Source organism: Cupressus sempervirens, chromosome 9 (assembly GCF_028749045.1).
Source record: "Cupressus sempervirens isolate cs-2001-9-10 chromosome 9, ASM2874904v1, whole genome shotgun sequence".
Lineage (NCBI taxonomy): Eukaryota > Viridiplantae > Streptophyta > Pinopsida > Cupressales > Cupressaceae > Cupressus > Cupressus sempervirens.
The window spans coordinates 299,969,019-299,996,196 of NC_143126.1; the positions used below are offsets into that span (position 1 = coordinate 299,969,019).

Here is a 27,178-nt window from a genome sequence, read left to right on the forward strand (position 1 = left end):
ACCTGACTTTGGGGGAAAGCTGAGGAATTTTAATATATCTGACTTTGTGGGAAAGCTGAGGAATTTTAATATATCTGACTTTGTGGGAAAGCTGAGGAATTTTAACCTTTCAGTCAACCACCATTTATCAATGGACAGCGCACCAAATTTACCATACTATGCCACAAATTCACTATTTTTTCAGGACATCGAATCTGCGGGGAATCGTCGCATCTTGTAAAAACGCGTCCAATAAAAAGACAAGTCTTTGAGTCTCGTTCCCAAGCCAAAACACAAATCACGGGCCAAGGAAATAAAAGCACATCAGGTTGCAGAATGACTGCCAAGTTAACCGGCTCTTCCGCTTGCTCAAACCTCAGAAATGCGTATAATGACTGTTTCAACAGGTATTTCTTTCTCGTTCTTTTTTATTAGGCAAAACTTATCTGTTACTTTAATGGGGATAATGTGCAGGTGGTACTCAGAGAAATTTATGAAAGGGCAATGGGACAAAGAAGAGTGCGTGGCCGAGTGGGAAGCATACAGAGCTTGCATCATGGTAAATTTTTACTCAAAATTATGATGAGAGTTGCTCTGGTAAAAATATCTTACGAATCTATAAAAAAGGGTTTGGTAATTGGAAACCCTTTTTTAATCATCCTTTTTGGCATCTTTTTAAGTCTGGGAAATCTCCTGAAATGCATTCAAATCAAACTCTTTTGAGTTTATATATTGTAATTTTCTTTGGTAAGTTTACACCCGGCCGAGATGGATAAATTCTTTAGTAAACTCCTAGTTACATCCTCTAAATTAATTCCTACATTTTGTGAAGGCTCGATCAACGGTAGCGTATACATGAAATTTTTACCGTATACATGAAATTTTTATGTTAATACAGGTGATGCCACAATGGCATTGGCCATTTCAATAGTATGATAGTAGATTGTTATGTTTGTTTGCATGGCCTCTTTAGTTTTGAAAAATTATATTTTCCCACTCCTGCATTCTTCTCAAAGAAAACTGTTGGTCTTGTCTCTCCTCTGGTTAGAAAATTCATAAATTTCCCTTCTAGTTTGTTGAGAATATCTCTTGCTTGACCTCGCCCATGGAAAATCCAGAACAATGCCTTTCCTAGAAGCTTCTTGAAAATACGCTTTTCCTGGCAAAGTAAATCAATTTCTTGCTGCTGCTAAAAAGGCTTTTTCCTTCGTCTCTCTTCCTTTTCTCTGGTTGGAAAATTTTAAAAAAACTCCTTTTTACAGCTTCTAAAAAAGCACCTTTTCCCTTGAATTAAACATGCCTGACTTCTGCAGCTATATAATTCTTATATCATTCGTTTTATAAAACTTGAGCTCATTCTGTTCTATCCTTCTAAACTTGTCTTCTTCTAAATATAAATAAAATATATAGCTCTCTGTGTCAAAAGATAAAAAAATTCTATCAGAAACTCCTGATGATCTAGTCATTCCATTTATCTTTCTAAATCTTTCTGCTGCTAATATTTATAATATGCATGCTTCTTTTTCCAGAAGACTTGAAAGTTCTATCGAAATATCTGCTGAGAAGAGTCTGGTAGCCACTACTTCATTCCATTTTATCTTTCTAAAGTTTTCCTTTGCCAATATGATTAAAATGTATAGTTCTTTTTGTCAAAAGACTTAAAAAATAAAATCAGAATTAAATGCCGAGAAATGTCTTGTGCCTGCTAGTCATATTACTTTACTATGTAATAACACCTGGGTTTTTAAGAAAATGTGGAAGGGGTAGAACTGGCAACTCCATATGCTATAATGTCATTTTCTACCGTTGCAGAAAAATGTGGAAGACAAGAACTTGAGTTGCCTATTAAAAATGGAGGCTACAGCATACCCAACTGTTTCTGATCCTGGTCGTCCATTGCATTCTGAAGATGGATCTAAGTAGAATAGTCATGACATGCCTCCAGTAACATATTTTTGGTGGAACCCAGGTTATATTCTGCTTCCCATTGGTTTGAAATCTAGGTTTTACATTTGGGATCTTCTCTATTCTCGTGAGAGTATTGTGTTTGTTTGATTCTTGGGGAAAACCTGGGATATATCGATGCATTGATTTCTGTATCATGTAATGCCTACATGATCGTTTTTTTGAGATCTGTTGTCAGCATTGTACTGTTGAATGTGCAGGCTGTGCTTGGGTGTGTTATTTTGAGTGTTTACGGGTGTTTCAGCTTCATTATTTTCATCAATTGTCATTATTGTGACTATCTGATCATGCATTACTTAGTGTGTTTTCCAAATGAGTTATTGTATACTTTTATGCCATGCGTTTAGATTGTTTAGAGATGGTGTTTCCTTCCAACTTGGTTTTGGTGTATTGCTCATATTTAGATGTATGGTAGTATAGCAAGTTCCTTGTAAGGGTTCGATATATTTGTTATTTGCCCTGTTGGGAGTATTAGAAGACTGTCTTGCTTGGTGCGCTTGAGCATGTTCTTTAACAAAATAACTCAATTGGACCCTGGATTCTCAGTTTATTGAAGTGCTTCACTCCCTTAACTATGGCTAGACCTAGTCCATTTTGTGCATATAATATGTGCCTTCTAAATTTGATACTTTCTTATGGTTATTAGGAACTTTCTAATTTTTTGTAAGAACTGACATTATTTTATTAATTCTTCTCATGTGTAGTCTAGTTCCCAAATTTGGTTTCTTTTTATCTTGTGACCCTTGATCATGCTTGATTTATTGTTGAAATCAACTCGTTGGCTTCCTTTTAGATTTGTGGTGGCCACTAGAATGTTCTGTAATTATAGGTCATGTACTGTGTAATGTGGTGTTGCATATGGTTGTAGATTGTGGAGAAAACACTGGTTATTTTATCTCTGTGTTAGTTAGAACTATGTTATGTTTGAAATTCCTTATTCTTCATGGAATGTAAGTGGACACTTGAGTAATGACACTCTAGTATCCTTTCTAGGCATTGTTGTCATGTTAGTGTACTATGGACAATAAGGACTTCCAAATGTTTTTTGGGGAACTTTGTATATGAAACTTGTCCACTTTGGTATTGTGAGTCTTCTCATGTCATCACCTTGTTGACAAGTGTTGTAGTCTAAAAATTATACCATCTTTGGCATTAAGAAGGGTGTCTTGCATAAAAACATCCAATTGTCATCCCATTGGTGGAGAGCTCATACCTCCTACTAGAGCAACCTCTTGTGAAGGTTTGTCTCTTATGTTTGGGCATTGTTTGAGTTATTATGGTATGGATTGGAGGTAGTTGCTACCTTGATCCTATCTTGTGTTTATTGAATTAGTGGCCATTTTTATTAGTTTGGGTATGATAACTCTATTGCTCCACCTCTTGCTTAAGTTTCCTTGGTTGTTGTGAGTGTCATTGAATGTGTTCAGGGAGTGGATTTGAGGTGGATGACTCCCCCATCTTACTCCTATGTTTATAAGCGAGAGAATGCAATCACGGGATGATGATTGTTGTTGTGGTGGAGCTCCACTCTCTTGTGGGATAATCTTGTGGACGTCTTCACACAATTGTTAAGTCTTCTGCTTTTTTCACCTTGCTCGGAGCAATTATGATGTCTTCTTGTGTTGCTGGTGCCTTGGTGCTTTGCCTGAGACTTTGTGTGTATTTTAGCATGCAGTGTAATATGTTAATGTCATATCTTGAATGTTAGAGTTTTTCTCTTAAAAAAAGAAAATTTGTTCACTTGGCTAATGTTCTCAATGTCTGGTATGGGGCATTAATCAGGCTGTCAAGGTGACAATAGATTACTTGATGTAAGAAATAGCAGATTGCACTTCTTGCAACAAAATATATATCATAGACCTCTTTTTGGACTAGATCTAGACCTCTTAGGTATATTAACTCCACCAAATATGTTTCCTATTAATAAATACATAAGCACAAGGTTGTTCCTTCCACCCTTTGTTTTTAACTAGTGGAATATGTAAGCACAAAGTCACACAATGATTTGAAATAGCAGATTGCACTTCTTGCAACAAAATATATATCATAGACCTCTTTTTGGACTAGATCTAGACCTCTTAGGTATATCAACTCCACCCAATATGTTTCCTATTAATGAATACATAAGCACAAGGTTGTACCTTTAGAACACCCTTTGTTTTTAACTAGTGGAATATGTAAGCACAAAGTCACACAATGATTTGAAAACGGTCTAATTCTAGATGGGATGAGGTAAAAATCAAGCAAGAGAGTGGGTGGACTTTGCTTTTGCAACTAACAAAGTCTCTGCAAGGGAAGTAATTAACGTGTAATGACCGATTTAAAAATGGAAAGGGTAGCGATTGTTACTAGAAAATATTATTAGGTGCTTTGATGAATGAAAGGCCCTTTGACTTCACAAATCTGGTGTCTTAACCAAAGAGAGCTGCCTTTTGCCAATACTACTATTGACAGAAATGGTAGTTGTTTACAATTCAAATCAAGCTACCTATTTCCTCTAATTTTTCTTACTTGTTTTATAAAATTTAAACACAAGGTTAGAGAATACACTTTCAGCTATTTTCAGTTCCAAATGATCACAGGGATTTGCACTTTCCGATATGCAGATATCGTAAAATGCAAACTATATGAAACAATGCTTAATTGAACATACCTTGAGTATAAGTGCAAATCAATCAAAGAAAAGTCTGCCAGACCAAATGACATATAGAAGTCCTAAGGCATATTGAGTCACCTACACAATTGTGGACTTCAATTGTTGAGTGTACAATGAAGATGAATGGATGTGTTGGTTCCCAAAACCACAGATTTGAATTCTATAAGCCTTGCCAACTCAATGCTGGGATTCCAATTGGTTATGGCCAACTTGATAGGACTGATCAATCTGATCCAAGTCCTCTGCACTTTTGGCTTTGCAGGACCAAGGCGGGTGTACCTATTCCTAAGCCAACTCCTCTGGTCGTAGGCTTTTTATAGCAGAAAATCTGATCACATATGCAACCAAAGTCTCTTCCAAATTGTAATGTCCCACCATTAGGGTTACATCAGAATACATAACAACTATAAAAGATCGATATGATCACAATAAACCTAATTAAGTAGCTTATATCCTTAAGAAGTAATTAACATTTACAACAAACGTTCTCCACCGGAATAATCCGGATCGTGTACAACATTCCGCTATAATGTCTCCATGAAGAACTTGGATCATTCTCCACCCAAGTTATACTTGGATCATTTTATGACATTTGTAATGAATGCTCTCCACCAAGTTTACACTTGGATCATTCTATGACATTCGCAAGGAATGCCCTCCACCAAGTTTTATACTTGAATCATGTTTATGACATTCGTAAAGAATGCCCTCCACCAAGCTTATACTTGGATCATGTTTATGACATTCGTAAAGAATGCCCTCCACCAAGTTTATACTTGGATCATGTTTATGATATTTGTAAAGAATGCCCTCCACCAAGTTTGTACTTGAATCGTTTTTATGTCTTTCTATTTTAATCTTTTCTCCATTATATGATTCACATTGAAAATAATTTATTATTTGAATTAATACTTGATTCTATTAAATATATTTATATTATATATATAAAACTAATGTTAGTTATTCACATATTATTATATAAGGAAAGATTCTTTATACTAATCATACCTTAGCAATTAATATTGGACTCGATAACTCTAGCCACTTCACAAAATATTCCCTCACCACATATGATGTATGTGCTAAATACAGTGTGCGTCTTTTTGTCACTTCTTGACACGCCTTCTCCACTGCTTCTCCGATCAACGATGAAGGGAGTGGTGGGGTGTTCAAAGTGTTGGGCATATTCCTTCTATAACTGCTGCTTCCAAACCGATCTTCTCATTCTGTTCGACATTGTCCTCTGTAAGACTTGTACTCTGTACAACTTGGAATCGACTTTATCTCCCATCTTGCCCTATTTGCTCGTTCTACGTGGAGGAATTGTTGTTATCTGCAGATACACGTGGGCGATGGTTACGTGGGTGATGCTTCCCTGTCTTTTTGCCCACTGGTCTTCCGATGACGTGGATGGTTTATGTATGTGCTCTGCCTTCGTCATATGAGATTTGTCCTCAGTCCTCAATGATGGGCAATAACCAGTTCACTTGTCCTCCCATATGCCCTCGATACTTGTGTTCACATTTGTATGTATATCGGTTAATTCCCCCCTTCAAAGTCATCTGACTTATTTACTATTTATCCCCCTTTGTATGGAAGGGTATGACGCTTAGTATTTATGACATATGGTAGTCATTATTTTTATTAAATGGTATCACTTAGTTATCTATTATTATAATCCTATTTATTACTTGTAATTACTTGTTTCGATCATTTAGTATTATTTATTTATTTTGATTTAGAATTATTGTTTGATTACGTTGGTACATTATATAATATGTTTTCTTATAGTTAATTACAATCTTGAATATCAACATTAGATTCTATTCTTAGGGAGGATATTACACAAATGACAAGGAATTAAGAAGACCTTTAGTATGCCCATGTAATATCCCTTTCCGAATATTTATTAAAAACCCTTGATATAAAACTTACAAATTTAAAACTGAACAGTAAACCAATATTTGATATAAATTTCAGAACTTTAATCGATTTGTAACCAGCAGATATGCATACAAGAAAACTTAGAAAGGTTTGTTTGATTCATCCAATATTCAAAAGTACATATATAAACTAGCAGTTAACACAAATAGCTGCCAAATGCGTTATTGTATTATACAACAGCAATACAATAACACGCAACAATCCAAAAAAAATCCAAATTTATAAACAACAATAATAGTGAGATTGGCAAATGTAGATAAAACCTTTAAGAAGGCTAGGTTTGCGTCCAACCTCCAAATGTTTCTTCAAGGGTTTGCATCCTCAAAGAGATAACTAGTAACTGTTTCCAGCTCCTAGATTAATATTTGTTTTTAAATATTATAATCTTCATACCTCCCCATGTGTAGTCTGTTGTACCTTTATCACTTTTTCCAATGTGATGCACACCCTTTTAGGCAATGTGGAATAAAACACCTTTTTGGTCCTTTAGTCACTTAAGTGAACATAGTACCTTTTTTAAATAAAGTGACAAGTTAAATGAACTTTAAAAGTCACTTAGTCAATAAACCATATAATCATCAGGCATCAAAATAATTGACCAAATGAACTCGGATAAGCACATGCAATAGCTCGTTGGAAAGCTCTCGGCGAGATGCTTTCAAACCAACACCGAGATACCAAGAATTTTGAGCCCTGTTTACCTACTAAAGTAGTAAGCATCCAGACAACCTGCCAGAATTGCTTTGATGGGTTTGAAACTAGAAATGTCTAGGCCAAATCTCAAACTGAACCCTGTAAAGAACTTGTTTGCCCCCGAAGCCTAGGCAAAGTGAGCCGGCAACACATAATTGTAATGTCCCAGAAAAAAGGGACATTACAAAGCTTCCCTTGTCAAAGATTGCTTGCCCTCAAGCAATCCACTCATACCTGTAGAAACCAAATGCTAGGATCCCATACTCGCGTCGAGAAAGAGGTTCCACTCCTCAGCCAATGTACCTCAACATGCGTCTTCTCAAACTCGGAATGGTGAAACAATACAATAGGGATCAATGTGCCAAATAACTGAATGCCAAGATCCCAAGTCTCACCATAAAGGGACACCAACTGCCATGTGTTGTTGCCTTGTGTGCCAATACCTTCAATCAAAATGAATGCCTCACTCCATGAGTGACCCTGGGAGTCTCTTCTGTCAAGTGAAGATGGGAACTCAACAATATACCAATATCCACCTGAAGATTATAGCAACCAAACTCTCCACCTAGGTCCCTCATAAAAGGCAATAGATAGGGATGCTCCACTTGGATTCCAAATGAGAACTCATACGTTGTCTGAGATACCACTGACCAGCTCCTGTAATATCTGTAGGACTGTACCACTGCTGTAATATCTGTACTGATGACAATGACAGATCTGGCCAATCTGACTCCACCACCATATCGCCCTGGTGAAAATGGAGTAATCCTAATCTCTAGAACTTTGATGTGTCAGAAGGTTGAAACACATAGATCATAATCCCGTGACTGTGTAACAACACAACATAATCCACCAGATGTAAGATACTATCAACACCTGGATCCCCGATCACCCAATCAACATGATCTTGGGTAAAGGAAAGAGTGGTTGGTGAATCACCAATATCATGAATGCTAACACTGTCTTAAATATACTACTGAATAAAAAATGTAGACACCTCATGTGGAACGTAGGGTAATGTATGTTATCCCCACTCATCTGCAACTAACTCATTGACCCTTGAAGGCCAAATAGAAACAGCAAAAATATTGCTAACATACACAGGCAAATCACTGATAGCTGGAATATACCAACAAGTAAAATCACCAATCAACAAGTAGGCCATGACCATCTCATAAGAGCTGGGTGATAAATCTCTAGGTAAGCTGAAAAATCCCTTAGAGCATGCTAAGGATAAATCTGAACTTCCTACTCCACCATAAGTACCCTCGCTTATGTCAAAGTCTTTATAAAAGGAAGGTTCACCATTAATTGAAATCTCTGAATTATCCTCACTTGTTGTATTACTAACCATGTGCTCATGTGAAAATGTATAGCTGCTGTCATAAAAATCAGAATTTTCAGACTTGTCAACTTGTTGGTCTATAGAATTTTTTTCATCATGGAAAGTTTCAGACGGGGAACGCGTGATTGAATTACATTGTTTGCCTTGACATCTACCCACTTTATGAATTCCTTCAATGATTTGTGTGATTTTTTGTGCCCTTGAACCATGGTTATCTTCTTCATGCGCGGCTGTTCTACTCGTTTGATTTTCAGCTTTGTGGATGGAGTAATGTGTTAAGCTTAATTGAAGGCATAGCTCATCTACCTAACTCTCCTTGCCCTTTCCAAATTTTATTGCTAGATCTCTATCCATTAATAGTTGCAAGTAATAATATTTTATCATTTTCAAAGTTTCAAAAATAATATGTAAAAGAGGACTTGTGACACCACATACATTCCCATGTCTCTCTTCTATCACAACCTTCTACATGAGATCCTCAATCATTTTGGAAGAATCATCCATCCTTGTCGACACTTGGACAAGCTTGTCCTCTTTGACCAAAAGCATATCCAATAAGTCAAGGAGTGATAATGGTTTTTGACCATCTCCTTAGAACACAAGTGGGCTGTTTTCTATAGAGTTTTCTGATTTTTCATCACCTAAGGAGGCAACATTTTCAGATATGTCTTCTAACTCAATGTGTGCTAGATCATCTATCCTGCCAACATTGTGGTCCATTTGTTCTTCAAGATTTGACATAATTTCCAGCCTAGTATCACCATAAAATTCATCCAAGTTAATTTCCATGTCATCAAATAAGATAATGGTGTTTTCCATGTCTAAATAAGATGGGGAGTTGCCAACGTTGGCAGTTTGGTCAACTCTTCTACATGGGCCATCTACATGCTCATCAAAAGGACTAGTGTAAACAACTCCATAAGATACTTTTGTCTCCCAATTACCTATTAGTATACTTGTGCCATAATTAGTATTTTGCATATTATCATGCGAAGGTTGCTCTTCTTTTTAACTACTACTATCAAGTTGATTGATATCTTCCTTACGCAAATTTCTATAATTGTCCTCTGCAAGGAGATCTCGAGCCAAATCATAGCATTTGTTTCTTATCATATCCATCTTGTTTTGTAGCTCTAGCTGAAAGTCCATATAATCAATGAAAGAAATTTTTTTTTTGAAGTTTTGACTGGAATTTGTTACAATCATCGTACAATCTCCTTACTTTAGTTTAATTATTGAGCTGGAAGTCTCGAGCTAGCTGGTTTTCATTATCTATTGGTTGAGAAACATTAGCCACCTTGTAAGGCTTCCTGGTCACAGATCTCCTATCACCATTATCAGCTTCCCTCCTGATATTATGTTTCTCGTCATATTCATTAGTATAATAAACTCTCGTCCCACTTCCTCTGCCATGTAGCTTTTCATGTGCTCGAGACGAACCCAATCTTGTTTCATATGTTCTACCTGTAGGCTTACTTTTGCAAACTGCACCTGTTTTGATTAGTGTAGCTGATTTCTAGACCAGTTGTTTCTCATATATCTCATTGTTTTCTTTCAGGAAAGGAACTTCCGGATACCCAGTTTTACATTCATAAGGATCTTTGATTTGCCCATCATGAGTGTACCTTGAATTCTTATTTTTTGAAGGTCTGTTGTAGCCATGTTTTGTGTTTTCAACTTCCTTTTTTTATATACTTGTATTGAAAGACTGATCAAGATCTGCTTTGTACTGTTGCTTGTATGAAGTCCTTTCACAATCAGTAGCATTCTGCACATTTCTTAGTGAGGTAGCAGATGGTTTTAGATTCACTGCTTGAAAAGGCCTTTCATGGTTATTTGAAATGATACCAATCTCTTTGACACTGCTAGACACAACAGGAATGTCTCTCTCATATACATCTTTATATTCTAGTTGCCTTGAGTCTTCCCTGCCAGTGGACATTGAAGCTTCTTGTTTATTGGTATTTCTTGAATATTGATTCTCTAAAATTCTACCATTTCTTAGAGGACGCACCACAGTACCATCCAAACTTGTTGTCAAGGAAGATGACGTTTTCGACAAGCCAGCTTTATTCTAGGTAGAAAGTGAACTCTTCTGCCTTTCAAAACCATCTATGAAATTTAAACGTTCTCGCTGAAAATCTGCTTTCTCAGCTATTTAAACCTGCTTTCTCAGCTTTCTCTGCTGCCTTTCAAAACCATTTTGAAATTTAAATGCTACCACTGAAAATTCCTTTGCTGGTTTGATGAGAAATAATACACTTGAACTAACAGAGATTTTGTCAAACAGTTGTCCAGTAATCCAAACTCTTATGCAAAATTACTACTGTTATGCCACTACGCTGATTTACCACATAATGATATGAAATAGCTATTTTAAACTCATTAAATCATGCCATTTTAAGTTTCAGATTGGTATTTTGGAACACAATGTTGCAATCATTGATGTAAAAATCGCTTGAGGAGATTAATCGCCTAGGCTTGAAAAAGTTTAATTGGGAAAAATTGGGAAAAAATCGGGAACTCAAAAACCACTAAATTTTAATAAAAAAATGCGATTTTTTTACAGAATTCAATTTTTTTTGCATCTATGACTTAATTACTAACAATACATAAAAAACAATCATGTTTAGATATATATCAATGCAAAAAGAGTTATTAATAGGTAAATTACTAACAAGTAAGTAGTGACAAGTTGTAAATTTGATGCAGGAGCTTCTTGCATGGGAAAAAAATTGAATAAAAAAAAAAAAAAAAAAAAATTGAAGGAGAGAGAAAGTGATAAAAATTAGAGGAGAAATAAATAAAAAATAAAAAAGGGGAAAAAGGAGAAAAGAAAGAAAAAGAGGATTTCTATTTTCGAGGTGCATAGGTGGCATAATAGAAAAAATAAAAAATAAATGGTTGTCATTCCATTTATCGAGGTGTGGGTAGAATTCTAGAAAGTTATGAATATTGTAGAAATTTGTGGAAGTTGTAGAAGGTTGTGGAGGAATTCTAGAAGGTTGTGGATAAGTCATGCATGGGGTGGTAAGTGCCTATTTAAGCAAGGCATATGAGCATTTCTAAATCAAGCTCAAGAAGTAGCTTGAGGAGTGGAAGCTCAAGGAGTAGCTTGAGAAGTGGAAGCTCAAGGAGAAGCTTGAGGAGTGGAAGCTCAAGGAGTAGTTTGAAAAGTAGAAGCTAGAAAGTGTGAAGGCTTCAAGGTGTGAAAGAGGAGGAGGAAGTGAAGAGTGAGTTTTCCTGAGTCTGTGGACAGAGCGCCGAATGTAAGGCAGTTTACAGCAAGATTGTGATGGACTTGTGAGTGTGTAGACAGAGCTCCGAATGTGAGGCAATTTACGTTTGGATCTTGGATAAAGTTGGAGAAGAGCTAGTGACTGCGGTTTAGAAACAAGGAGGTTGCTTGGTGGCCTGCAAGCACAAGTTGAGATCTTAGAGGTTTCTACCAGAGTGTGGATCTGGGCTAGCTTGGGTTTGGATTGGATCTTGAGAGATCTTGTAGAAATGATATTGTAATTGCTAAGAATTTTCAAGTATAATAAAATTGCTTGTGGAGCATTTTTTTTTATTTCTCTTGGTCTCCATATTGTTGCACTCTTGATTGCGAGTGGGTAAGGGTGGTGCGTACCTACATCAGTGGTATCAGAGCGTATCGTCATCAAAATTACTAACAACTAACAAGTTCACAACACATGAGAAGTTGTATTCTCATAAATAAAGTGTCAAATGTAAAGAGTTCAAATAAGCACATCAATATGACTACAAATAAGTACAAATGTCAAATATAGGACTACATCTTCCTCTTCCCAGTCGCTTTACTAGCGAGTGTGGGAGAGGGTAAAGCTCTAGAACTAGAACCCCATAGGGTTTGTGCCTGTGTCTGTGTCTGTGCCAATGCAGAGATGGTGTAGCTATAGAACTAGATGTCGGTAGCTCAACATTCACTGTGTGCAAGATGTCAAGGTCCTCTGCAGTAAGCTCAATGTCATCATCCTTATCATCGCCCTTCTCGATGTCATCCAAATCGATGTCATATCTAGTTCCACCCCCTCCTCCTCCGCAGCCTCCTCTGCGGCCTCCCTCTCCAAATTGGAGATGTCCTCCTGTGTAAATAAGGGAGCTTGCTCCTGTGCCGTCCAATCATAATAAGGATCTATCTCATCCAAATCGATTGGCCCAGGAGGATCTTGTTGTGCCCTTTTCATGCGCAATTTAAGATTATATTGCACATAGATCATGTCATTCATCCTCTTTTGGGACAACCTGTTTCTCTTTTTTGTGTGGATGGCCTCAAACAAACTCCAGTTGCACTCACAATGTGATGTGCTACAAGGCTGTGATAGGATTCTTAGAGCAAATTTTGCAAGATTTGGAGTGCTTGCACCCCAAGTGGTCCACCAAGCCACTGCATCATAGAAATTGTACAAGTTAGAAAATACTAATAGACAACAAAAAGTGAAACATAAATGTTAATTTAGCATTTGAGATTCAGAAGTTTGCAAATGTATTACCTGGGGTTTGTGTAAGCCTTGCTCTCTTGCAGAGAGGAGTGAAGAACACCTTGCCCCCTATTGAAGTGAAGATCTCTTGCTTAGTGATGATTTTATCTCTTGTTTCCTCACTGGTTACCATCTTTTGGACGCACTCACTTAGGCCTCTGATGACCTCTCCATCAGGATCTGCATATGTACCATCAGCCCTAAAACCAAAAACCAAAAACAAAGAAGTCTTGCAATTTTAGTACACACCCAACACCCTACGAAAGCAAAATGAACTCAAGTCTTCGTTAACTTAAATTTGAGTAAGAATGAGCTTACGGTATACCTAAAACATGGGTTGAGGAAATATCCTGCTACATGAATGGGTTGGTGGAGCTGATTATTCCACCTTCTATCAATGATCTGCCAAATGGGTTCATATTTGATGCTTTCCCCTTTGTAGTAATTTTTGAAAGATTCTTTGGCCTTGTCCATGGCCTCATATAGTTTACCCATTGGCGTTTGGTCTCCATCAACCAAACGCAGAACTCTGACTAAAGGCTCAGACAATTGCAATATAAATTTGAAATTAGTTGACAAGTTACAAAATTATTATTTACTTGAGTTACAAGCTTAGTATGTTATAAAGTTGTAAAGTGTAAACTAAAACTTAAAGTTTTGTAGTTACCTTTACTATTTCATCGGCCTTATCTGCAAAATATTTATCAAACACTATCCGTACAACATTCTCTCCTTCACTCTTCTTTGAAAATGTGGAATCAAGCCATTTTTTGGAAACAAACATTTGCTTCAAAGAAACCAAATTATCGAGAATGCTTTGCAATGTCAAGAAAATCGTTGCAAACCTTGTGACGGCAGGCCTGACAATTTCTTTGCCATAAGTGTGCTATTTCATCAGTCTAAGGACCCATGGGTGATTGTATATGTATTTTGTCACCCGCCTTGCATCCTCCACAATTGGAGCGACCCATTCAAGTTTGCCCATGTCTTCCAAAAGAAGGTCAAGGACATGTACTGCACACGGGGTCCAAGAGAGAGTGGGGTGCCTCTGTTGTAGGAGTTTTCTTGCCAATTGTAAAAGCAAATACTAATTAGTTTCCAATTTTTCAAAAATATCAAACTATTAAAAATTCTTCTTGTGAAATTCACAATGCACATGCAACATAAAATTACGGTTTACCTGCTTATACATATGCAGCAGCATTGTCTGTGATGATTTGCACCACATTTTCAATGCCAATCTCTAAGACTGTGTTCTCCAACATCAATGGCAATGTCTGAGCATTTTTTACCTTGCTAGAGGCATCGATTGATTTCAGGAACACCACATTATCATTACAGCAGGCCAAAAAATTAATTATGGTCCTGCTCTTCCCATCCGTCCACCCGTCAAAAAGAATGGTGCAACCAAATTTTGTCCATTCTTGTTTCTGTTCCTCAACAAATGCTATGGCCCTTTCAACAATAGTTCCAATAAGCCTACAAAAACAAAATTTAGTTATGTCTTAGATTCTTAGTAATTATAAATTGATTTAGACTTTAGTAATCAACATTCTAATTTCTAGATAAATTAATTAAAATTTAGAACTAAGTAAAAAGTTAAAAATAAAAAGGAAATCGAGTGTAATAAAACACCCAACACAAAACGAGAAGGGGACTTGTACCCCTTTCCTGCAACTGTCAACCCTGTAGCCAAAGCCTTCCAATAGGGACTGCCAACAACACTAATAGGAAGGTTGTTGAAAACCCAAAAATTTGCTAGTGCATTGTCCACCTGGTCATGGACCTCCTTATTCCATCTAGTGGCCTCCTTATCCATTTACTAGGTGTGTGCCTCAGCACAAAATAGCTCCCTATCCCAGAAGCACCTGCTGATCTTGATGGTGCGGAAGTGCTAGGAGGTGTAGGAGTGGGAGTGGGAGCGGAACTTGTGAAAGAAAAACCACCCTGTTTGTGGACACGCAGCCCATGATAAGAGCCGGCCATGCTCTCAATGGCTGCCTCCTCCTCGTGAACATCAATGAAACTGCCCTGGGTCTCTGCTATGGCTGCCCTGACATGCAATTTATTCCGCTCTCTTTGCAATTTGTTTTGCTCTCCAACTGCGAGCAAGGCATTTGCAAACCTTTTTATTTCTTCTGTTGTACTCTCACAAGGATTCGTATCATGTTTTGAGATCCCTGCGATGTGATATTTGAACCGGTAAATGCCCTCGGATATTACTTTTTCACATCGAATGCAAATCACTTTGGTTGGTTCATCGGATGCTTCATAGGCATATTTCCATGCTTGATCTCTCGCATTCTTTGGCCTGGTGCCAATGTAGCCTGAAGGGCATGGAGTCAATGGCCATTTGTCTACCATTTAAAACTGCTGCGGGCTGCCTTACGCATGCAAATTTAAAAAAAAAAAACTATAAATAAATTATAACAAGATCAAAGTTAACAGTTAAACAAAGAATCCAAGCAACATTCCAATAACAGCACCAATAAATTGAAATCCAAATAACATTCAAACAAACTAGCTGCTAGGGTTTTTCAAAAAAGTGCAAATTTCTAACATAAATTCGATCTAGAATGGAAAAAAATGCAAATGAATGCATTTAATCTTGCTTACATTCATCAAATGCATTCTTAACTAATTAGGAATGTATTTTTATCCATTTACATGCAAGAAAAAAGAATACAATCTCTTGCAAAAATAAAAAACAAAGATTCAAATCACTTACCTAGTAACGAAGAAATCGAATCAAAAGGCCTCCAAATGCACTCGATTCTGCCTCTTGCTTGCCAAGAACTCCTCTATCCTCTCCTCTCCAAAACGCCCTAAGCAATTTAAAAACCGAATGAAAAAAATATGTTTTTTCGTCACTTTATGTGACTGCCGGGCGCGGGCGATTTTTTTCCAAGAAATCGCAATTTTTAGGCGATTAATCGCCTATTAATCTGTGATTTTGTTGAAAAAATCTGCAAAAAAAATCGCAATTTTTGGGGCGACTAAATCACTGGCCCCAAAAAATCTCGATTTTTTCTAGTATCGCCGATTAATCGGTGATACTCACATCTATGGTTGCAATAAAATTTATGATCAGATTAATAACCCAACAGCAGCTATACAAAATACCTAATGGCAGACTTCCACTTTAAACTAGAATGAACATACCCGAGATTAAGTGCAGACGGCAGGTGGCCATACAATCTCGCAATTAATGAGAACACACAATGTAGTATCTGATGGTGCTCTTTTGTTCTCCAGCGTCCACTCCAGAATGTTGGTCTTATATACCAACGTCACACAATATCACACGCAGGAAGAGGCGAATCATGACTGAGTGACTGAAGATTAACATACGACCATGCTACTGTATTTGCGTATCTGCTGGAGTTCTGTTTTTGACCTAGCAATGCTTCCAACAGTCACGTCCTGATCTCAAACTTCGCCCACAACCTGTAGTCTGCTGGACCCGATTGCCTTGATTGACTAATGCCTCCTTTTTATGTTATTACCGTGACTGGAGTGCTGGGGTATGACATCTTGCAGGTGTTGTCGTTCAATACGTCAACTGCTGTTCAGTATTACCACCTTGTGGCACACTATCTCTTTGCAGACCTGACATTTCTATGAAGTATTCCTTGTCAGTATTCCACCCCCACAATCTGCCCTATGAGCTACTCACAGAAAGGCGTTAAACATGGTACCACATCCGACTGTTATGAATCTACTGCAACCTCAACTAGACATTGCCGTACTGGTCCATGTTATTGCGAAATCCAACTTTGTTTGAAAAATACACTTACTTTGCAATTACTAATCTGCTGTAGATGGAGTCTTCAACTCAGCTTATCGTCCAACTCCCATTCTGCCAGCTGACATCTTTAAAATGAGGATTTTTGAAATCAAATATCCTTCCAATCTTTAGTTCATGAAACACAAAGTGAAAGCTAGGTTTTGCGTCCAGCTTTACCTTCTATTTCCTCTAGAAAATTAGCCAAGTCAGATCAAGCAACTTTTGGATTTGCTTAATAGCATATATTCGTTGTGAGAATTCCTTCAGCAATTTAATTGCTGATATAATTTCACAGGCTGGCAGGGTGCATGGCTCTGATACTATTGTAATATCCCTTTCTGAATATTTACTAAAAACCCTTGATATAAAACTTACAAATTTAAAACTGAACAGTAAACCAATATTTGATATTAATTCCAGAATTTTAATCGATTTGTAACTAGTGGATATGCATACGAGAAAACTCAGAAAGGTTTGTTTGATTCCTCCAATATTCAAAAGTACATATATAAACCAGCAGTCAACACAAATAGCTGCCAAATATGTTATTGTATTATACAACAACAATACAATAACACGCAACAATCCAAAAAAAATCCAATTTTATGAACAGCAATAATAGTCAAATTGGCAAATGTAGATAAAACCTGTATGAAGGCTAGGTTTGTGTTCAACTTCCAAATGTTTCTTCAAGGGTTTGCATCCTCAAAGAGATAACTAGTCACTGTTTCTAGCTCTTAGATTAATATTTGTTTTTAAATATTATAATCTTCATACCTCCCTATGCGAAGCCTGTTGTACCTTTATTACTTTTCCGAATGTGATGCACGCCCGTTTAGGTAATGTGAGATAAAGTACTTTTTTTGTTCTTTAGTCACTTAAGTGAACATAGTACCTATTTAAAATAAAGTGACACGTTAAATGAACTTTAAAAGTCACTTAGTTAGTAAACCATATAATCATCAGGCATCAAAATAACTAACCAAATGAACTCGGATAAGCACATGCAATAGCTCGTTGGAAAGCTCTTGGCGAGATGCTTCCAAACCGACACTGAGATACCAAGAATTCTAAGCTTTGTTTACTTACTAAAAATAGTAAGCATCCGGACAACTTGCCAGAATTGCTCTGATGGGTTTGAAACTAGAAATGTCTAGGTCAAATCTCGAACTGAACCCCGTAAAGAACTTTTTCACCCCTGAAACCTAAGAGAAGTGAGCCGGCAACACAAAATTATAATGTCCTAGAAAAAGGGGACATACAACCCAACTTGAACAATATGTATGAATACTTGAAAATATGCTTGTTAATGAGAGTGCTTGAAATTATTGGATTTTTATATAAGATTTTATCAATAATTGAGTTGATGCTTGCAAGAAGGAGATATAGAAAACAATCACCAACTTCAACCATGAATCCAATAATTGCCTTTCAACGATTATAAAGATCAGTTCCTTGTTCACTTGGGCAATAGAGTCCACCACAATGAAGATTCTTATGTACAACTTTATGGGATAGTATACATCCAAATATCATCAATTGTTCCTGTGCTCTAAATGCAGAAGATCAATCACGTATGCAATTTAATGTTAGTCTAAAAGTATTTTAACTTCTTTGCAGAGAAGTCCAATTAGACACGGATGAAGAAACACATGTATATTTCACACTATCCCTGACTATCAAACAAAGAATGCTACGAAGAATCTAATACACAAGCATTGTCATGAATAGTTCACCAATCACCTCGGTGACCACAAAGGACTAATCCAAATTGTAGTTTATCTCTTTGCCTCAAATGAACAAAAACAGAGAACTTTTGTTGATCATGAAAGTAATACATCAATTCATGTTGCAAGCCATGCCTTTATCTACAATCCAAGTTACAGAATCAGAATATCTTAATAATGCTGTGTGTACTCTCATCCCGTTGATTTTGGCATCTATATTGATACATTAATGAAGAGATGCACAGTAACTTCCGAACTAACACGCCTCGTCATAAAGAATAACTAATCCCTATGTCAATGTCTTAAAATATATTTTTTATTAATGAAGAATGTAAGTTTGCGGTATGCTCCGGTTTGTTGCGTGTATGGATTAGAGAAGTCTGTCAGTCATCTGGAACATAAGGTTATCTATTGCCTTGATATTGCAGCAAGGCAGTGATCGAATGATATAAGGCAATCAATACTGTCAGAGATGAAGATGTGGCAGGTATTATTGAACTGAGCCAAGATGCTGATCACTATGGTAGGATGTAGTTTCCACGATCGCCATGAATTCTTTCTGTATGCTGTCAATTTCATATGATGACTGCTCACAGGTTGATGGTGAGTGAATTTGAATGTAGTTCTGCCTTGAAAAGCTGATTCAAATGGGTAGAGTGTGCTCCTAACCATTATACTGGATATAATTGCCGATATGGTATGGTTGAAGTCTGATAAATCGTAAAATTGTCAATCTAATTTAGTGTGACCAACGTCTAGCTCCTGATGAATTTGCCCATCAAATTAGGATGTATTTGATGATCTAAATCAATTTCAGGTCTCCAAAATGTCACTGATCTCCAATGATGTTCGCTTCCTTCATCAGTATCTTCTTGCAATCACCAGCACGAAATGGTTACAATCTCTGATTACTCCAAGAATGTATCACTGATCCTTATCTGATATAGTCACCAATCTCCAGAAAAAAATCAATGGGTCAGCCAACTCAAATGGGCACCGAATGTTGTCCCAATTACAGCAGAATGGAAAAAAAAGAGATAATCCTAAAAAACTTTATTCAGTTTTGCATTTTGAGGCTCTCAACATGCATTTCAAGGTTTTTTTCTGTGTTCATTGAATTCCTAATGTAAACATGCTCATAGCCTAACTACAAAATAAAAATTGGGATTAAAAGATAAGAGTGGTTGCTCAAATGGAGGCCTGAATTTGCAAAAATTAGGGCTCCATCAGGATGTATAACAGTTTGTTCACAAACCTTATGCAGTCATAGATCAGCAAGGAAAGATGTTGAAGAGAAGATACAAGGCTTCCAGGTTGATGAGAACATCTTGTTAAGTTTTACTAAGTTTATGTCAGACTTATAGAATGAATTTTAGTTTCTCTGAATCATACTGTTTTCAATATTGATATGTTGCAGATTCAATCTTCAATGTTGATCAATGTAATATATGGCAGAACTTTTACATATGCATGTACAGAAACTTTAGAAAGTACGAAATGCTTCTAACCGCTGAACTGTATTGATATTCAGATCTTGTTTGATATTAATTAATTTCTATGTCAACAAGAATGAGTTCTTTTGAATATATATAACATATGAGTAAGTACATGGGGGTGAATGGGCATGTCTAATTAGAGACATGACCATTCACCATTGTACCTAATCATATGTTATTACCATATAACAAATGCTAATGGTCACCAATTCATTAATGTGCATTACCCACACATGGAACTTGTATAATTGATCATGCTAATTCAGTATTGACATTTATACAAACAGGCCGATAATTATCAAAGGTTCGGCATCAGCAATCATGCTAATTTATGTGAACTTGTCTCAAGTGATATATATATATATATATATGAATGCTTCAGATATATTCAGATTCCAATTTCAGAATATCATCAAACATACGAATGGACAGATATGCATATATACATATCAATATGTAAGTCATATATATATACACACACACACAGTTATTCAAAGTATTTGTCTGATTGAAGCTATATGCTTTAACACTCCATATCACCTTATCTCGTGGCATCAAAAGATATAATATGCTTAGAACATCAAGTCACATGATATTTTTCTTATATGTTTATCTAAGTTATGGTATGTATACTGCTGTATTAGATGCTTCAGCCCAAAATGACATGCTCAAATTTTGATCATTTATCAGGGCCCTAGCAGCTTCTACAATAGTCCTATTTTTCCTCTTAGCAACCCCATTCTGTTGAGGGTTGTAGGGAACTGTGAGCTCCCTCTTAAATCCCAACATTTGTACAAAATTCTTTAAATATTTCAGAAGTGCATTTGCAATGTCCCCTTTTTGAGACATTAGAAAATTTAAAGACATTTTTATAAAGTATTAAAATTGACTTTGAGAGCATGGATTAAAATTATAAAAGGTCAATTTAGTATTATAAGGTGGGCTAAAATGACAAGGGGAGATAAGATGAAAAGCCAGGAAAGGAGTTGAAAAGTCACAACTTTGTGGATTAAAAGGAGAGACTCATTCATTCAAATATGCTTGGTTTATGATTCAGATTTCAATTTCTCTCTTGTGAGAGTTTTTCGAAAAGCTTCAACTTTCATCCAGCGTGAGGACATAGCCCCTCATGCCGGCAGACAGTGGACGCAAACCCATTGTCCGTGGAGACGTCTCATCAGGTGTCTTGCGTGTGCTTTCAGGTTCTTTCCTTAGTATTCCAATTTGGCTGCAAAACTGTGTTTAAGATTGTATTTTGAATGCTAGTTATTGTATTGCCGAGGTATAATACAATAACGTATTTTAAGGTTCTTTAAGAGAATTTACTGGTTTTTCATTGTTGGTTTGTAACACATTTTCATATGTTTGAGTTCTGAATATTATTTTTAGAGAGAACCGGGTAAATATCTATTGGAGATATTTCAGTAGTATCAGAGCAATTTTCCTTGTCAGCCTGTGGAACATATTTGGAAAAAGGGTTTTTATGAAGAAATAGATAAAAATTATTTATTGAGGATATATATTGCCGAAAATACTGAGTATTTGCATTTGAGAAATAAAAAAATTGCTGTGGGGTAAATATTATTTTGGTGTCGGGTTTACCTATTATTATAATGCTATACTTTAGCGTATGTTGTTTATTGGAGTATCTGAATACACTTCAAAAACTTTGTGTGGGGGGTTGGCTAAATCAGTTTTGGCGTGTGTTTGCACACTAATATTTCATAAACAATTGTCACAGTGAATATTAATGGGGTCCTGGCATGATATATTGACAAAATTTAGGATATTTTCTAAAGGGCAGATATTGGAGATTGAAATATGTTGTCGTTTCCTATAGCTGGAATAATTTATAAATTATACTTTCAGGTGCCTTATAATTTTGAATACAGTTAATCGTCATAAATATGAATAGGTATCATTCACTATACTTATGTGAAAGAGGACAAACCTTGCCTGGAACTATTTGGGGGTACAGTGATAAGAGGAATTAGACAAATGCTGAAATAACACTGAAAGTGCAGAGCTTCGAGCTGAAAGGACATTGGGTGAGCTGTTTAATTAATGGGAACGAAAATAGTCACTCAGACTAGACTCGAGAGAAGGAACTTGAATTCAATCTGATGTATTTCGCTAGTATGGAAAATTTTTAGTCCATTGTCTCACACCCATTTGGGATTTAAAACTATTTAGTGGGACCAATAAGTGATCACAGAAGCAGGTGGTGTGGCTAAGGGCATTATTCTCATTGAAAACATTGGAGATTTCTTTTGAGGTATTACTTCTAAGACTGGCGTACATTTTGCCGTTAGATTTGGGACACGACGATGAGATGTTGGCTGGAATAGTTTAATCACCCGTGCATTATATTTCACCTCGTATATTTGTTGTGGAAGTATGTAGTTGCTGTGAATGCTAGCGTTGAACTTTCTACAGTAAATATAGCAATCGATGGATAAGAGAAAAATGTCATTCCCCATAAACTCAGGACCATAGAGTTGAAAGTAATTGTGTGATTATGCTGGCTATTTGAGCAGAAACACATTGAAATTATCCTGGTACTGAGCTTGTGAACTGGACGTTTAAATTATGGTGAGCGGACTTGAGAAGACAAAATTTCTAGAGTGTTGTTAAATGAGTCTCCTAGTGTCGTCTGTTACACCAGAATGGGAGCAGTGATTATTTGCGAAAAAAAGGGAATGAGAAGAATCTTCATAATTACCATCAACAAAAGCAGAAATGACAATTTCTGATTTTATTTGTTTATGCCCAAGTTCACACAAAGAATCCTTTGCTCAAGTAATGTGTATCTGAATATCTTTAGGAAATGGCAGTTGGTGAAATGGCCATGTATTTCGTGAGGTAGGCAAACTGGAGAAGCGTAACCAAAGGAGAGGATATTTAGGTGATGAAATAACTCAGAAATAATTGTAATAAAAAGCATACATGCATTTGAATGCTTGCAGGAGAAGACTTTTGGGGTTGACAACAATGCTTATGAGGGACGAGAACAATGTTTTATATTAGCACTATCATAAATAGCGTTCTCAGAATATCTCAAGTTAGTGTCGTGATTATAGTGTCGTGAGTCTCTTGGATTGGCATATGTAATCTTCAATTGGTGCTATTAATATACAGACCTGATATTATCCTAGAGGAGCTCTTCATATTATTCCACGTCGTGAGCCTACCTTGGCTATAGAAAACCGCATCTGCAATTATAGGACTGTATCTTGCAGTGGAGATTGTGGTCATGAGAGGAACAGTTACCTTCAACAATAGGGGAGTCTCAGGCTATGTGGGAAGAGATTTTTGAGAACGCAAGAAAGCTGAGCCATTACATTGGCAGTGATTAAAGGATAGCTCTCATTGCTGGAGAAGGGGGAGAAGAGAAGAAATTATTGAGTGATAGTTGTTGCAGAGAATACAGGTTTGTATTCACCAGAGGTGCTATTTTCGGGGCTGAGAGATGTTCCTAGAATGGCTTGAAGTGTGTAAGAGGCAAACCTTGACCATAGACTAGTAGCTGAATGACAATGGTGGTTAGACTGGAGATGCCAATTTGCTGAAGGCGGTGGTTGGAAATAATCTGCAAATGCCAAATCTGTGCGACCATAGGATTTGGTTATTATTTGGGCGACACAATATGTAATCAAAAGACATGATTAGGTATTACCGCAACATAGGTCTGGTTCAACATGGGATCATTGATTTTGAGGAAGAGGTAAACACCATCACACTTGATCATGTTCTGCAGCAGATAACGTTGGGAAGGAGGATACAACTGGTTACACCAACAAAGGAGTGCTAGTATAAGGTAATAGGAGAGTACAAATACATCAGGAGCAACAAGATGTGTTGACACTAAACAACAATATTGGAACTTTCCGCACAAGCTTCCTTACACAGATCCTTCTTTTTTCAGCAACTCTTGTGAGAAATATTAACTGTGAATTGTCTTGCAACAGCAACAAAACAAAACAAATAAATTGATTTCTGGATTCGATTGTGTGTTTTTTAACCATCAATGTTTCGGATCATACTACATGATCCATCATCAGGATGAGAGAGTGCAGGATAGTAAAGATGTGCAGGATTCTTTGCATGATTGTGCATGCTCTCCCCTTTTCTTTTTATAGCTCTTGAGAAAGGTTCAGTATGCATATCAGGATTCTTTTCATGATTGTGCGTGCTCTCCCCTTTTCTTCTTATAGCTCTTGAGAAAGGTTCAGTCTGCATATCTTTACTATCCTGCACTTTCTCATCCTGATGATGGATCATGTAGTATGATCCGAAATGTCGATGGTAAAAAAACACACACAATCGAATCCAGAAGTCAATTTTTTATGTTACAAATGGATTGTGGAAATCTGATAAATTTAATTGATATATTATTGTTATGCTGCCAGAATGAATTTGGAGTTTTACCTTGACTGATTGAGGATGAAATACCTCATTCAGTTTACTGGTTTTGGTGTGAAAGACACCCAAGCTGGGTGGTTCTAATAGTTGCAGATTTTTTAATGTGTTTCAAGCTTCGTGTGGATTTTTGGCATGAAGAGATGAAGTGCTTTACAGTTTTTTGATGTGGGTTTGTGGTTTTCAGTTGTGTGGTGCGAGTTTCAAAGAGTTTTGGGTTGTTTTCTGAGTGCTGGTGTTTCTTGAATTGTGGAAATGTGCCTTTTCTGAGTAGCTGAAATCAAGTTTCGCTTGCATCTTTTGAAGGCTGAAGTTTATCAATTTGGGTATTGTTTTTTGTGGATTTGTCATAGCTGGGCAATTCATCTTGAGTATTCATTTTAAGAGTTTGGTAAAATGCTGATTTCTAGAGAGCAAATTGCCTCTGAAGGAGGTCATACAATTTCCTTTGATTTGTGTTTTCAGACTGAGGTAAATTCTGCAGTATCTAAGTTCTTAAATCTGCAATTTGAGGCGTCACTGCATGGAGTAATTGCTGGTAAAATTTAAGAAACTAATTGTTGTTGATTTGGCACTTGCATTTGTACCTTCTTGAGAAATTGAGTGAGTTTGCTGCCCTTTTCGAGGTCTGATTTATTATCAGAAAATCCAATTTCAGTGCTCATCTCTCTTTGATATTGTTATTGGGCTAATGCATGTTTGATGAGTTGGACTTTTTTTTACAAAGCATCTATAATATTTCCTATGATTATGAAATGATTTAGAGTTGATGGCTTAGTCCCCTCTTCATCTTGTTATTTAGATACAATCCTTGTTTCTATGCAAATGTACTGAGTTGTGAAGGCGCCGTGCCTACATCTAGTTGCTCTTCTATATTCTACGCTATTGTACTGACAAAGTGGCGACCCTCAAATCCATCTAGTTGATGTTGAGAGCATTTGCATATGTTGGTTAATTATCTTGCATTTTAGCTGAAGCTAACTATTAGCAAGTTAGCTATTTGTTAGTTTTAAATATTGCATCATATTTAAAAATAATAATTCAGGGATGGTTATTACACATATGGCTCCCATCCTTTTATGGTACTTATAGTGGGTCAAGTGAACACCTTGTTTAATTAAATAATATTAGATGATGAGTAGGCTTTCATTGGGTTTACCCCTCCATCATGTTATAGGAGGTGGTCTGTATAAAAAATCAATATAAAGATATATATTGACTATGACATTTTGTTTGGGATTTCTTGAAGATACAACGTGAAGTGGCTTCTTCCATAAAGAGTATCATATGGTTTTACCCTACCTTAGGGGTTTATTTTTTAGGTGCTCAGTAAGGCATGAATGGTGGGTCATTTATTGTGACCTGATGGTCATTGCATGTGCCTTGGTGTCTCTCTATGAAGGGTGTTTTCTTTAAATGATTTGCAGAGCATTTACTATGCAATCTCTTATGATGGCCATTTCTTGAATCCTACACAGGTATTTGCTTAAATAGTTTCTATTAGTTATCTCTTTGGACCATTTCGTTTTGTGGACAGACCCATTTCTTTGCACATGCTGCATCCATAAAATTAGAAGACTAATAAGTTGCTGTCAAACAAATTCTTAGTGTTTGTTTTGTTGCTGTTAGTCATATATTTGACTTATAAAAGGGCACAACTCTTAAAGAATCTTACAAAGTCAGTTATAAAACATAAAATTCTGTTTCTTTTATAACGATCATGCAATCCTTTTTAGATTTTGCGCATAAGAATTTAAACAGCCTCTATTCAGGTGGGCAGAGGGCTCCATGTAAACTATTATGTGCTAGCTGTTTACTTGGCTCCTGCACCTTAGTAGAGAAAACGTGTAATTTTTTGATGTAGCTATAAAATTTGTTGTAGGTTACGATCGTCTCTCGAACATTTGAGTCTTTTAAATCGTAGTCTACGGCTTCGGAGTTTCAATGGTAAAAAAAATCTGTATAATTGTATGCCTGGCTAGTTTAGTAAGCGTAACAGCTGCAGAGGGGGAGGGGATAAAGGAATTATAGTTTGAAATATGGGTTAAATGTTTTGCTATGATTGGTACATATGAATAAGTGTCTAACATGATTTTGGATGCATGTGAGCAGGATACCTGTGCAATTACTGAGCAAGCTTGAATAAACGGCGAGCTATCATTTGACTAGCCATAAAAGCAATTTCTAACGACGGAAAGTTGAATTATTGTATGAATATGAATCTTCAAGCGAGCATTTAAAGCAACAAAAGAGCTTTAATTACCTACGGTGCCATTTTAAGACAATTGTGGAAAATATCGATTGGCTAGTTCACATCCTGAGCTCACTACGATTCTGCTCCAAAAGCATCACATGGCCCAATGTAAATTATGTCTGATTTGATAGATTTGATGTAATCTCCTTTGAATATGTAAATATTGCACCATGTCTTTCATTTCCTTTGTATTTCTTGGAAAAACAAATATTCCTGGCATTCTTCAGGTGTGGAAGGATCTATTTTGAAGAAAGTATAAGTTGCGAAAGATCCTTGGCAGTGTCTTTATCGAGAAGATGTACATTAGTTGTGTTCATTAGTCGTGCATTTTACAATCAGTTTAAGAGTATTATGAACAGGTTTTAGAGTTGAACATTATTTTTGGAAAAGCCTAGTATCTTTTTTCACTCA

General features: G+C 36.5%; 2 protein-coding genes across 2 annotated transcripts; one reads left to right on the forward strand and one right to left on the reverse strand.

Annotated features, from left to right (window-relative positions):
- Positions 1 to 27,178, forward strand: LOC149538591 (protein phosphatase). Its single transcript, XM_089799896.1, has 4 exons — positions 1 to 386; positions 454 to 538; positions 1,792 to 1,948; positions 26,626 to 27,178. Exons 1-3 carry the CDS (start codon positions 316 to 318, stop codon positions 1,900 to 1,902), a joined length of 267 nt encoding a protein of 88 aa, XP_089656022.1. The 5' UTR covers positions 1 to 315; the 3' UTR covers positions 1,903 to 1,948; positions 26,626 to 27,178.
- On the reverse strand, positions 14,269 to 15,448 carry LOC149538592 (uncharacterized). Its single transcript, XM_089802481.1, has 2 exons — positions 14,859 to 15,448; positions 14,269 to 14,563 (listed from the first exon to the last, which is right to left on the reverse strand). Exons 1-2 carry the CDS (start codon positions 15,446 to 15,448, stop codon positions 14,269 to 14,271), a joined length of 885 nt encoding a protein of 294 aa, XP_089658607.1.